Source organism: Lissotriton vulgaris, chromosome 1_1, assembly GCF_964263255.1.
Source record: "Lissotriton vulgaris chromosome 1_1, aLisVul1.2, whole genome shotgun sequence".
NCBI classification, from domain to species: domain Eukaryota; kingdom Metazoa; phylum Chordata; class Amphibia; order Caudata; family Salamandridae; genus Lissotriton; species Lissotriton vulgaris.
The window spans coordinates 1399403332-1399417787 of NC_141685.1; the positions used below are offsets into that span (position 1 = coordinate 1399403332).

At 41.7% G+C, this 14456-nt stretch overlaps 1 protein-coding gene across 3 annotated transcripts in view; it reads left to right on the plus strand.

The window, feature by feature from the left end:
* TSPAN12 (tetraspanin 12) overlaps positions 1-14456 on the plus strand; it is a 273464-nt gene that overhangs the window by 87088 nt on the left and 171920 nt on the right. For 2 of the 3 annotated variants that reach the window (XM_086967023.1, XM_086967029.1), the window contains exon 3: positions 7748-7830. The exons of the other annotated variant lie outside the window; for it this stretch is intronic. In XM_086967023.1, the coding sequence (XP_086823149.1) occupies positions 7748-7830 (83 nt within the window). The remainder of the gene's footprint in view (positions 1-7747; positions 7831-14456) is intronic. 3 annotated transcript variants of the gene reach the window in all.

A 14456-nucleotide genomic window follows, 5' to 3' on the forward strand; every position in this document is an offset into this window, starting at 1 on the left:
AAGGATACAGCTTTATAAATTGTTCTGAAGAATTTTCTCACCACTGTGGTGAGCCGCCTTCTTCAGCAAGCGGGGTCCAGTTAGAACACCTTCCTGGAGTTATGCTTGCGGGTCCCAAAGTATCCAACACACAATCCAAAGTTCTGGAATCTCCAAGAGGGTCCTTGAAAGTGTGAAACTTCAATTCCGCAATCCACTTGAACAAAACACTCACAAATCCACTGGTACTCCAGGCTTTGAATTCTTTGTGGGGCTGTCCAGGTGAGCTCTGTTAACCTGCAGCTTGCAGGGAGTTCAACTCTTGAGCACTTTGGCATCAAGGTAATCCACAGGGCTGCAGTTTCACTTGGTTCAGTCTTCAGAGGTCAGGCCTTAGAGTTCCTTGCACAGCAAAAAAATTATCTCAGATACTTATTCAAAATTCTCTGGGTCAAGCACCAGGTCACTGCTGACCAATGAGAGCAGGGCAACTCCTCATAGTTATGACCACATCCTGTAAAGTGTGGCATTAGTTTGTCCCAGAGTGCATCATTCTTCCAAATCCATAATGGCGGATTTTCCAGCACGGAGGTAAGAGCTGGCTAAACACACCCCCTGGGATGGCTTATTTCAATGTACTCTCCCCCTACCATCTGCACATACCTTCCTTAAGCCTAGCCCTAACTCTGGGTCAAGACTGTCAGAGTGAACCTGAAACCCAGGCCTCCCCGCTGCCTTTGAAGAGCATAGTTTACAACGCCACCTCCTGGCCTGGCATTCCTATAGACCAGCACACTGCCCTCCCAGCAGCCTGGCTAATCCACTTAACTCTGACCAATCAGGGCAGACCACTAAAAGGCTGGATTTGGACTTGCAAACAAGAAAGTCTCATAAATTCGTGTATGTACACTTTAGGAGAAATTCAACAATATAATATTGTTGGATTTACTACTACCATTCTGGGAAGTCTTTGAATGGTCCGGCTAGTCCTCTCCTATCAATATTTATTAATCAATAACTTCCTACCATGTTAACCTAAGGGCATTGGGGTTTGCAATGGGGAAAATGACTTGGGCCACTTTTCCAGCACCAGGGCTTATAAAACCATATTTTATAAGTATTTCCCTAATTTCTACAGGACTCCCACCCCCTGTGCAACTAGGGGAGACTTCAGGGGTTCTGAATCTGCAGAAATATTGCAGATCATCCTTACCCAATTCTTCTAGAATCAAAGTCGAATTTGAGCAGCTTTTTAATACAATGTGGGGAGTGAAATGTAAAATTTCACTTTACCCAGGCATATAAAAACAAATTTTATAAGGGCACTCCTTATAGATAACGGACCTCCCCACCCCTGAGATACCTATGGGTCCCTAATATGCTAAAATATGGTAGGTTTTTCATTTTTAAGGTCCCCTACCAACAAAGTCGATTTTGGGCACAATTTAAGGTTTAAAAAGCTGTCCTGGCCACCAGTGCTGCTTTTAAACTGACCTCACGCTTCAGCACTGCACACATGCTAGTGCAGAAAATCTGCTGGCCTCTATACTGCCATACCCCAGGATACTGGAGACTTCTAGGTAGTTTCAATCATCTGCCCTATTACGTACTAGGGGCTTATGGGGTAGGTCATGCCAATTACAGGGGTACCCCACCATACCATAGTGTACCCTAGTGTATTTTGGGTGTCTTAACTGCATTCTAAATATGTTCCTTTTAGCTTGGCCCTGGGCCTGTTTAAACAGAGCCCAGGATCAGTCAGAGTCAGTTACCACCAGTTCCAGTCTGCAAAAAGTTGGGGGTGCCCAGGGCACAGGATGACTTTGCAACAATGACAAAACCTACAATTAAGAGTTTTTGATATACCACTGAACAAGCTTAATAATAAAGCACTGAAAAAAGGCAGGAATAGCCCCTAAAACAGTGTTAAAGCCAGGGGCGTGTGTGCTTCAGATTTTCTAACAATCACGCTGGCTTATAATGTCAAAATACATTATAGAAGAAACAGGGCTCATGAGAGATGATAAATGGGGAAGTGGAAAGGGAAACAAATGCGGATTGGTATGGGTAGTAAATGAGAGAAAACACAATATTTACCCAAATAAACAAAATTTTTAAGACTTTCACAGCAGTGAGGTGTGTGTGTGTTTGGTCTGCTTTAATATAAAAAATCCTTGTGAAATCCAAAAAACACCTCACCATACCCGACTGAAAGCACCTGTACCCTACTATTTGTCTGAAAATACATTTAGAGGGTTATAATACCCTAAACACCTCCTCTGAAGTTTTTGGTTGAAGCCAGTTAACAAGCCAGAAGCAATATTTTTAAAAACATGTAGAATGCCAGTGGTGCTTGAGGTATCACTGTGTGCAGTATATCAGCAAAATGAGTCAGAAATGGAGTGTACTACTGTTGATGTACAAAGCCTGGTTAGGACATTTTTTCCAAAGTTGATGCTGCATGCAGCGTAAGACACTGTGCAAGCACACTTTTTAAAGGGCTGAAGTTGTTGCGCTGTACAATTTGCACATTACAGTACCTGTTGAACATATTAATGCAGTAAGATATGGGGTAGTTTTTAATGTGTTTAATATTTCAAGGCTAGGTTCCCACTGCTTTACAAGCCTTTACTTTATCACTAAATGTATTTGCTTGAAAATGTACCATTTGCCAATTTTGTTTAAAATGTAGTTTTGGGAGAAGGGCCCACCTCAGACCCCACGTTTGTTCCATTACGCTTGCTCACGTTGCTCATTACATAAAAGTCATACCCAACTTTTATGCCTAGCCACTTTCAAATGTCACCAGCTGCCACTGAGCAGAGTTCCAGACTCCTGGAGCACATCTCAAGATAAATTGAGATGAAGATTGTTGCTTTTTAAACCAAGAGGTGCTACTATCTTGATGTGGTAATATGTTGTGTTATTAACTTTCGCTCTTTCCTTAGTTTAATTTACCTGTCTTCTTTCTTTCAAGTTGCTTTTGCCAGTTTATTTGCTATCTGTACCAAGATGGCCACTATGATAGTGCTAGATTACTTGGGGCTCTTACCTTGTCTGTTTTTATGTGTGCGTCTTTATCTGTAGCGCTATCTTATCCCATGGCTTATGTTAGGAAAAAACGAGGGGAAACAATGCCACCTTTGAAGGGACAGTTTAATTTGCCTGCTTCCAGTGAATTACTGTCACTGTTTAGATCCTCCTTCAGTAGGTTGAATTTTGCTATAAGTTCCTCTTATGTGATGCTCTTCTGCCAAAATAGCCATTATACACTTCCATTAGGCTATGGCGCCCCTACAGATAGGAAGGCTGCTCCTTTCTTCCAATTATTGGGTGCCTCATTCATGTTGGCTCTAATGGAGAGCTATAAAGGTTTTTTTTTGGCACTGGGCGAGGCTCAGGTGGACCTCACCCTATCCTTCCCTATTCCTTAGAGCTGTGGTACGGTTTATTGGGCCCTGGGTCTTCGAGAGGAAGGGAGGCTATGATGCCCATCTCCCTTTGTTTGGAGCTTATATGGAATCATAAACTGGGAAAAATCCTTTTGCTTGTGGCTCTGTGGTTCCAATTGAGCCCAGAAAATCTAACTGCCCAGAGAATGTCCAGTAGATGACTACTGCAGAGATATCAGTTTTATGCTACATTTAGAGTCCACACTGCATTTAGTACACAACACTTCTTACGACAGCAAAAAAAAGCATGGCATTTCTTTTCAAATACTGTACGGACATATTTAATGTTCAAGTTTTTGATTTCCATAATATGTTTATTTATAGCGCGACAGGAGCTTTTCACACTAAAGCGCTTTGCACACTTAGGGGCAGATTTACAAGCCCCTTGCGCCTCATTCACGCCGCCGTTGCGACACTTTTGTGACGTAGCGGCGGCGCAAATCCTGCTCCATGGTGCGGGGGTACTTACAACGTGACGCATCTGGGAGATGCGTCACGTTGTAAAGTCCTGCGCCACATGTAGGCGTTCCTGTGCAGGGGGGGCCTTCCAGCTCAGGAACGCCTCCTAAAAGTGGCTGAGTGAAATCTACAAGATTTCACTCAGTCACTTTTAGGCCCATGCTGCGTCAAAACCCTGTATCGAAACAACAGTGGTCCTAGACCTATTAATTATACAGGTTGACTTAAATCAATAATTTCAACCATTTTTGGTAGAGCAACCACAGTCCATCTGCTCTATCGTACTGGAAAAAACTTTTTGTACCACACAAAAAACCTAAACCACCAACAAGAGATTACTTTTGATTTATTAACTCATTCATCATATTTCCAAATATTTTTTGAGTTTTTCAGTTCATATTATACACAGTTACTTAATTTCAAAAAATTGATAAAAACATAGAGGTTGCCCGAGAAAAAGGTTAGTGCGAAAGAAGTGCTCAGAAGTGTGAACGCAAGTGAACGGAAAAGAAAACAAAATTAGAGAGTGTAGAAACAACTATTCACATTATTTACAAAACAATAACAAACTTTCTGCTCAGTCATATTTGAACCCTGGCCAACTGGTTTGAAGTTTCTTTGGAGGATTTTTCAATTAGACGTATGTCTGAAAATTATTTGGCACTATATACAATTCTTAAGTTGGTCCAAGGGTAATGAGGGGTAATGTCGACGTTTCGACTCGTCTTATGCCCAACCGGTGATTTGAACCTTGGGATTGCGAGTCTTCATCAGGACTGGAGAATGTACGTGGGCAACCAAGGGATAATAATAACCCCTTCAATAGGATGAAAAACAAGGGACGTGGTCCTGAATTCCAACTTTCCTATCAATACTTCTTATTATGTGGATTCCATTGTTACCACATCTCGATGAGGTTTCCAAGTATCATACAGGCACCATGGTAAAAATTACCTTAGAAAATTGGGTGATTCGCAATTTCTAGAAAGCTCCAATCGTTAAGTCAGGTAGCTTATCAGCTCATAGGCGTGCCTATTCCTCGGTTCGAGATTCTGTCTGCCTGTGATTGCAGCCGGTCAACCTCGCCTGCTCCGTGGACGCCGTTACTGTCCCGGCGTATGCGTGTGTAATTAAGCCTCGCAGACTTAACGATTGGAGCTTTCTAGAAATTGCGAATCACCCAATTTTCTAAGGTAATTTTTACCATGGTGCCTGTATGATACTTGGAAACCTCATCGAGATGTGGTAACAATGGAATCCACATAAGAAGTATTGATAGGAAAGTTGGAATTCAGGACCACGTCCCTTGTTTTTCATCCTATTGAAGGGGTTATTATTATCCCTTGGTTGCCCACGTACATTCTCCAGTCCTGATGAAGACTCGCAATCCCAAGGTTCAAATCACCGGTTGGGCATAAGACGAGTCGAAACGTCGACATTACCCCTCATTACCCTTGGACCAACTTAAGAATTGTATATAGTGCCAAATAATTTTCAGACATACGTCTAATTGAAAAATCCTCCAAAGAAACTTCAAACCAGTTGGCCAGGGTTCAAATATGACTGAGCAGAAAGTTTGTTATTGTTTTGTAAATAATGTGAATAGTTGTTTCTACACTCTCTAATTTTGTTTTCTTTTCCGTTCACTTGCGTTCACACTTCTGAGCACTTCTTTCGCACTAACCTTTTTCTCGGGCAACCTCTATGTTTTTATCAATTTTTTGAAATTAAGTAACTGTGTATAATATGAACTGAAAAACTCAAAAAATATTTGGAAATATGATGAATGAGTTAATAAATCAAAAGTAATCTCTTGTTGGTGGTTTAGGTTTTTTGTGTGGTACAAAAAGTTTTTTCCAGTACGATAGAGCAGATGGACTGTGGTTGCTCTACCAAAAATTGTTGAAATTATTGATTTAAGTCAACCTGTATAATTAATAGGTCTAGGACCACTGTTGTTTCGATACCGTTAAATGCCCAGGTCCATACCTTATGGGTTACCCCATTTTCTTAATGGGCGTCAAAACCCTGTGCATGCCTGAAGCAGGCGTAAGGATTGACGCAGCATTAACTAGATAGGGCCCCCTGATCATTACTGGAGCTGCTTCGCGCTTGCGACGTAACTCCAGCAATGCGTCACTTCTACGGCACAGATGCGTCACACATCTGTGCCGTTTTTGCCCCATGGTGCGCCGCATTGTAAATGCGGCACATCCATGATGGCGGAGCTGTGGCGCACAATAACTGCCGCATTCCTGCTGATTTGCAGGGATGTACCAGTTATTGTAAATATGCCCCTAAGGGTGTTTGGGTGGCTATCCAGGATCTGGGTCCCTAATGGTTTTTGCTCCCTTGAGTTCATCAAAGGTACACAACTTTTTTTTAGGGTAATCTCAAAACTAGGGAAGGAGAAGGGGTTGTCCCCTTATCTAGGAAAGTTCAGAAAGCTGACCAGCAAAAAGTGTTAAACGCTCCTTATTTCAAGTATGTGGGTATTTGTCAACGACTTGTAGGTGATTTCCATTCCTGCAGATTCACGCACATTTCTTCCTCTCGAGGGTGGAAACGGAGAGTACACTAAACCAAAATGAAAAGGCTTTTAGGGGATTGGCTTCTTTTCTACAACATATAATTTCCCTTTCAAGAAACAAAACAAAATGAGACTGTGCACCTGGTACAATTCTCTATACATAAAATATACATTTCAATACTCCTGGAAATAAAGGACTGTGACATATTTTCAAGACTTCCAATTTAATTCTTTGTGAAATAAGAGAACGTGATATATTTGCTCAGATAATATTATGAGAAACGATATGGAGAGTAAATATCCAAATATTGTTTAAGGCACACAAACACATAAATGAAGTGTTGAAAAGTGCTAGATGAGACAAGAGACACTAATAATGGACCATATATGAGTGGAAGAGGTGCGGCGCCGCGGCGTCCAGGGCGACAGACGCTGGACGCTGGGGATCACGGTTCGATCCCTGGCTCCGGTGACAGAGGTCTGTCCAGCACCATGCGACTCTGGGCAACAGCTCGCTTGATCTTCCCAATGGCTCCCAGCGCCGAGATACCCCTTCGGGGGCGATTCATGCGCTATACAAGTACTGGATTTACATTTACATTGTGTGTTTATATATTCCTGAGGTCTGCAAGAATGACTGGCCTTATTTGAAAGAAATGCATGTGGCATGTAGGATAATTATGAGTGCAGCCATGAATAGGATTACTTTTGAAGTGTCAGAGGGTCAACAATTGGGTGGAGGAAGTGGGACAGGTGGATAACCGTTATTGTTAAATCGGAGAGAGAAAGAAGGAAGTAATGGTGAAACATTACAATAAGAAAAGCTATGATGCCAAAGGCTGTTAGGTAAACATTTGTGAAGGAGGGTGAATTGTAAAGAAAGACAATAATATCAGTAGTTTGAGTTTAGACTTTGTTATGCATTGTGTGCATAAGGTTTCATCTTGATTTTTCTAAAGATTGGATCTGGGTAGCTATCTTCTACTGTACCCGGGTCCCTTGACCATTGTGCAGCCCTTACCACAGCCTGCCCCATTTAGGACTTTTGCTCAATTGCAGCCTCATCCTTCTCCTCCCACCTGTGTGGCATGTTTTTCCACGGAGAATTTTGATTAAATTGAGCAATTAATGTTAAAAATCACATGTTCAAATTACTGAGTATTTTTCACTAGATACAAATATTTGCATTTGCTAATATGAAGATGCTCTCATATTCTGAAATCCATTTCTTGTGCGCATAGTGTCAGTGAGTGTACTTTGCACTTTGTAGAATTGATTCTTTAGTTGTGATCACTGAATAACATTGATTATGTTTCGATTTTTGCAGTTGATGTCAGTGTGTGTTTTGGGAATTTCTGCGTGGATGCGAGACTATCTGAATAATGTTCTCACTCTAACTGCAGACACCAGGTATGCTTTTTAAAAGAGGGGGCTTCCTCTTTAGTGAATCACCCTGCCATGAATTATCATTTTTGCATAAATGCATGTTTGTAATACCTAAGAACTAATACAAAGCACAATCAAATAACCACTGCTAATTCCACAGTACACTTAAGATTCATCCACTGTACTTGGTTGTATTAAAACAATGCAAGCAAGATCTTCTGAGGGTCTCCGGTCCAATCTGCTTGTCTGGCCACTGAAAGAGCAGACATCGCCCTAATAATGAAAACAGCAGGGTATTTACAGTTCCTTCTAATTTGAAACATAGAAGAACGAGACACCATTGTAATAGTTCTGCCAAAAGCTAGTCTTGAGAATGGTTCACCTCTTGTAATCTTAGGATGCAGAGCTCCAAACAAGTTGTTCAGTTGTGAGGATTCTGGCAGAGAAGGTCATTTATTACAGACTGAATCCGTCAGAAAAATCAACTTTGATCCAGAAAATAAAGTTTGAAAAGAGAAAACAAATCTAAAAAATATACATTCATCATATTTTTAAATCCATTTTTTAAAACTGTATTTATTGATTTTATAGCAAACAACATACAGGGCAAGCTAGGTATTTTCAAAAACGAAGTGTGTAATTTCGGTCCATTTCCATATTTAACAATCATCAACATCGTTACATCAAGACTGATCCTGGATTACAATGGGGAGCATTCTTTGTGTCCATTCCCACATTAGTGTTACTTTATGTAGCGGGTGTTGTCTCATTGTCTCTGTCCGTGCTCTGCAGTTGGATATTGTGTCTGGTTTGTGAGCTCACAAGAGTCTGTGAATTAAGCAAATATGAGGGGAACGACTACCAGATATTGAGTGGCTTGGAAGTCGGGTTGCAGTTGTGCATAGAGATCGCTATTCGTATTACAGTGTGCCATACTGTGTAGCCAGGTTTTCAACGTTAATGGGTGTTTACCCCCCCCCCCCGTGTAATGCTACTTCTCTCTTGGCAAGCAATTGAGCAAGTGCACTGAAGCACCGCGCTGATCTTGGAATGTCATGGACACACCCCAAAAGTGCCTGCAGTGGTGTGGGAGTGATATCAAGTTATATCATACAAGACAGTTCCACGAATACCGCCTTCCAAAATTGGGCTATCCTAACGCAGGTCCACGCCACATGTGCAAAGTCTGCCATTGAGGAGCTGCACTTAGGGCATGTGTGAGGGCGTGTTGGGTCCATCCGGTGTATTTTAACATGGGTGACATATGCCTACCATATAAATTTGAAATGTAACAATTTATGTTTATGGTTAAAGGAGATCTTGCTTGTTTTTGCAACAGCAGCACCACTGAGTCAGAAATGGGCTGGCCCAGGCCCATTCCCAAGCCGCGTGTATCCCAACATCTCTATTGGGTAGCAGAGCAATGGCAGACATATACATTTTGGAGATCAGATGCTCCTGCTATTGTCTTTAATGAGTAGGATCAGCGGGAGGGGGAAGTCAGGCAGTTCCAGGGGGTAGCTGTGTATTTGTGCTCTAAGGGCCCCTCAGCCTACGTAATACAAACTGGTCCATAAATGATGCATCTCGAAAACAGGTGTCTTCAACACGTGAGAAGGCGTGACCGCTGGGGAACAAGTCTCCGAACGGCACCAAGTTATGTTTGGACATAATACGCCTTACCACGGCTTCCTGAGTGATCGGTAGCCAAAGTTCCATGCTAGGCGAATGTCTGAAGAATAGAGAAGGTGGTCACTGGTTGCCAGAGAGAGTTTTTTCTAGGCCCAACTAGTTGTGGAGACTGTCTGGATATCTTTTGGATCGCGGGGTATACCCACCGGCAGGGGTTTAGGGTGCGTGAGGTTGTCGGTAAGGGACCCGTGCATCAGAATGATACTAGTGCCTTGCAAAGCTGCACTGGGCAACCAAATAATATACACAGAAATTCAGGACCCCAAACCCACCACGCTCAAATGGCCAAGCTAATCTGGGGTTGTTTACCGCCCCACACCAGCATTTTTAAAGTGAGCGAAATGTGGAGAAGAATCCCTTAGGCAACGGAATTGGGATGTTTTGAAATAAATATAAGAATTGGGGCAATATAACCATCCTTATTATGGCGAGTTGGACTGCCATTCTGAGGGGTAGCTTCAGCCAGCCTTCGATCTTACATCCTAGTTTCTCTATTGTTGGGCCATAATTGAGCTGCAGTATTTGTTCAGTTTTTTTGTGTATGTGCATACCCAGATACTTGACTGTGTCATCACACCATCTAAGTGAGAATTCAGTGTCTGTTACATTGGGCCTCCATCGATCAGAAAATTTCCGATTTACTCCAATTTATGCGCAGCTCTGTGTTTGTGGACTCTGGCAGTCCAAGTAGGCAAACATTGTTGCGTCTTCCCCTAGCTTCCAAGTCCTCATTCTTGATTGCTATGATCTTGAGGAGTTTCTCGATTCGCTCCAACCTCTTGGTGGTTTGTGCTGAGCTATCCTCCAAGTCTGAAATTCTGCCCTACCCAGTGTCTGACCTGCCCTTGTGTTGATGCAACCTGGCACCCATTTTGTCCAGTTGCATCAAAGTGTGTGTCCAGGGTTTTGAAGCCAGCCCTAAGTTCTATCATGAGGGCGTACCTTTTGTAGTGGTCACAAGAGGCAGGAATATTTCCACCCTCTGCCATATCCATGCCCACAGTTTCCGCACCCCTGCCGGCCATGTCGAATGTCAATTTCCATTGCTTGGGTTCCCCGCGGACCATGTCCAGTTAAGGAGAGACATCTTCGAGGCCCTGTGTGTTTTGACTGCAATCTGCCCAGTGGGAGCCGTGTTGAGGGTTGAACCGCAAATGTGGCACGCTCTCACAGTGTTAAATGTGTGGCCTATTATCATAGATGTTACAATATCTAAACAGTTATTATAGATGTTAACATAGATGTTACAATATTTCAACAATATCCCAATGCAATTATTGATTTCCACGCAATTATAAATCATAAATACAAAACTCTTTGTTCTATCTATATTTAGAGCTAGTGATGTGTGAAAAACTCTACTATGTGGTCAACTAATGTGAACATTTTTGAGGCATACTTAGAAATTTGTGTTATATGTTCATATTGAAAATTCTTTTTTTCATGTTTAAAGAACAAATGTACAATTGATACATCGATAAAGTTGTATTAAATTTGAAATTATCATACAAACTTTTACGTTTAAGTTGATGCATGTTGGAGTCCTAGCTGCCTAGGTAGGAGCTAGACCACACATTTATCATTATATATATATGCTCTGTAGGCATAGTTCCAACATTGCACACATATCAGGAGATCAGAGTAACGTTTTCATTAGAGTGCGCTTTGTACCAACTCTCATCCACGTTCTCACAGTGGGCACACAGCTTGATAATTGATATTCCACCAGGGCGCCAAGGTTCATGTAGGTGTCCTCTCCGAACCCAGCCAGCCCTGCAAATGAGGGACCCCGGGGCAGGCCAAGAGGGTTGCGCTGAATGTATGCAGTAAATAGTTACACTCGGAAGGGGCCATTAGTATCCCGCAGCGCCCTTCTCAGAAATCTCATATTGGGCGGTTTCCTGCAATGTTAGAATGGGCTCGAGCGGCCCTCGGTCTCCACCCTAGCACCCCCGGTGCTGCAATGGGGGTGAGAGCAGCATGTGGGCCGCAACCTCAATGCTGATGGTGTGACGACGACTCAATGCTGAAGTGGGTGGGGGCGGGGGTGCGAAACAAAGCCAAGTCAGCACTGCCCAGCGGCCGGCCCCCAGGCTCACCCGTGGAACCTGACAACACGGGCCTCCGGAGGGTGCTGACCAGCCTTACCTGGGATCTGAGCTAGGACGCCTCCTTCGGTCAGAGCAACCTCCACGCTGCACTGCAGCCGCTGTAGTTCTCGAACGCCTGCGGCAGGCGCGCCCCTTTCTGCACGATCCTGATGTCTCTGTCAGCGCCAGGGGGAGATCAGGCAGCAGCCCGACCACGTCGCAGGCCCCTCCAACCGATCAGGAAGCCACGTAACTTCCCGGCTCCTCACAACGCCGCAGGGTCCATCTTCGTCATTGGCATGTTGCAGGAGCCAGCGGCTCAAAATCGACGTTTAGGACCGTTTCTGGTGCCGCTCGTGTTGCCGCTCACATACACATCTCTGCCATTGTTTACACATGATTGGATGTCGCCTAGGTAGCCAGGATTTCAGGGAGTTTGGCGGAGCTCCAGTGCTATGCGGCCATCTTGTATGCTAGTTAGCATGCACAATAGTTTGGAGACCTACTGGAGACATACTGGGTGTCTCCTACCAAACTTTCTACACTGTCTTGACAAGAATCCACACTTTCTTACCCACTTGGTGTTAACTTTTATTTTTCTTAAATCTCACCACGCAGAAAGAGAGCCTTTCTAGGAACAAGACTCTGGATATTGCTCTTTTCCACAGGCTGGAATAAAGACTAAGGCCCTCATTATGAGTGACTCTGCTGGGGATATATTATTTATCTCCTTGATAAATGCTGATACCCTTGGGATTAGTATTTACCCTGGAGTTTTGTGGCATTTCTACCCATTAAATTTCAGCAGGTTTGCCCTGTTAAAATGAAAATGTTGGTGTTTGGAAAGCACCTAAAAACTCGAAATTGCAGCCCCTGCAGACATTCCATGACTGCCGAGCTATGTCTCAGCCCCAGACGATTTTGGATTCTCTCCTTTTTAATTGTTTATAATTTTAACTGAAGTTTCAAATTCCTACATTCTTTTCGAAAGGTGCAGCTCTTGTTGGGTAGCACGTTTTTTGTGTGTGATTACTGTGTTATACTATATTTAGGTTCCAAACCTAGTACCACCTCCGGGAGAACCTTTTCATATCTCCAGGTTTGGAGAGTAAGGAAAGTAAATAAGTTGCCCAGTTGGAGCAACCAAGGCTTTCTAATACCAGTAGTAAACAGCGGTACCAACTACGGACACTCTCTAGTACTAGTTGATTGTCTTAGAACCCAGACAAATGCATGAAAGAGAGGGTTACTCCAAAGTGGATTGGCAGCTGTTTGAGGGGCTGTTAGCATAGGCATTGCTCAGTAATATGTGTCATTATTTGTGGGTACAGATTTACAAGGTACTGCTGTGAAGTACTTACTCCAAACAGTTTTATTAAGATTATGTGCAATATAATTGTTTTTCGTCAAGGAGTAAAACAAATCTTTCTTTTAGAGATTATATTCTGCCGACAATGGCAAATCTATTTTTGTTCTAAACATCATTTATGGTGTAAACATGTCTTGTTCAATTCTTCGTTGCTGGGCATCTCTGCTTTGGATGCTAGCTTTGGAACCACACTGATGTCATCACCTTGACTTCACAAGAGTCTGACTCTCTGGACTACCCTGTTGTGCGGACTCGTGTGCTGTTTTATGATAATTCAAATTCTGGCCTGAAATCTATCTTGACCTGTGACCATCAGGGGCTACACTTCAAGAGCCATTCTATAATATCTTGACCTGTGACCATTGCGGGCTGCACTTCAAGAGCCATTCCATAGGCTATTTATCAGCATCTATAATAGATTATTGTGATTCACCAATATCACTGCAAAAAATATCGTGGTACTAATTAATAGAGTTTATTTGCAATTTAAACTACAAAAATATTGTGGTACTAAATACTGAGATTATATAGGTAAGACTATATATTTAAAAGTATTTACAAAGGTGATAACTTAAAAGAAATTAATATATAGAAAAAATGTAAAAGTAAAGGTAATCCATGTTTAACTAAATATAATTAAAAATAAATATAAGTAGGCAATATATACTAAATGTTCTTTAGTATATATTTAAGAACAATTTATGTATATATATATATATATATATATATATATAGTAAAATTGTAATGAAACATAAAGAAAAATACAATATAATCGCTACATAATTGCAATTGCATAAAAAAAATGTTCATTTAAAGTCCTGAAAAAGTTACTAAATAAAATATAAATGTTACATTAAAATACAAATATATTGAAATAAAATCACAACAAAATTTAAAAATAGCAAGACAACAATTAGGATTAAAACAAGAACCATTTAAAAAATACTAATATATGAAACTGCGACAATTAATAACAATAGATATAGCTCCAACAAAAAAATGTAAATGGTATATCTTAAGTAATAAACAAAAAAATCAAACAAACTTGATTAAAATAAAAAGTAAACAATACACATTAATAGAATAAAATAAACATTCCAAATTAACCATAAAATGTCAACATTTGTTTTTAAATTAAAAAAAATAAAGTTTTTCCAACTCCGCCTTGAAGAAAAAAAAACAGAAGGATAGAATTTACTATTCCCTCTCCAACCTAAGCTACAAAAGTTTTAGAGTTCTCGTGGGGTGAGATTCCCTATTCCCACTTCATTGTAACCAAAAGTAGGGAAAGCATTGGACTCTGGGAGTGGGTTAGGGGGTTGAGATTTACTACTCCAGCCTAAGCAACAGAAGGGAGAGCTTAGGGGCGGTCAGATTTACTATTCCCACTCCAACCTAAGTAATATGAGCAGAACTTTAGGGGGGTGTGATTTGCTATTCACACTCCAACATGACCAAAAGAAGGGAAAGTGTTAATTTATATTCATTAGTATAGAAT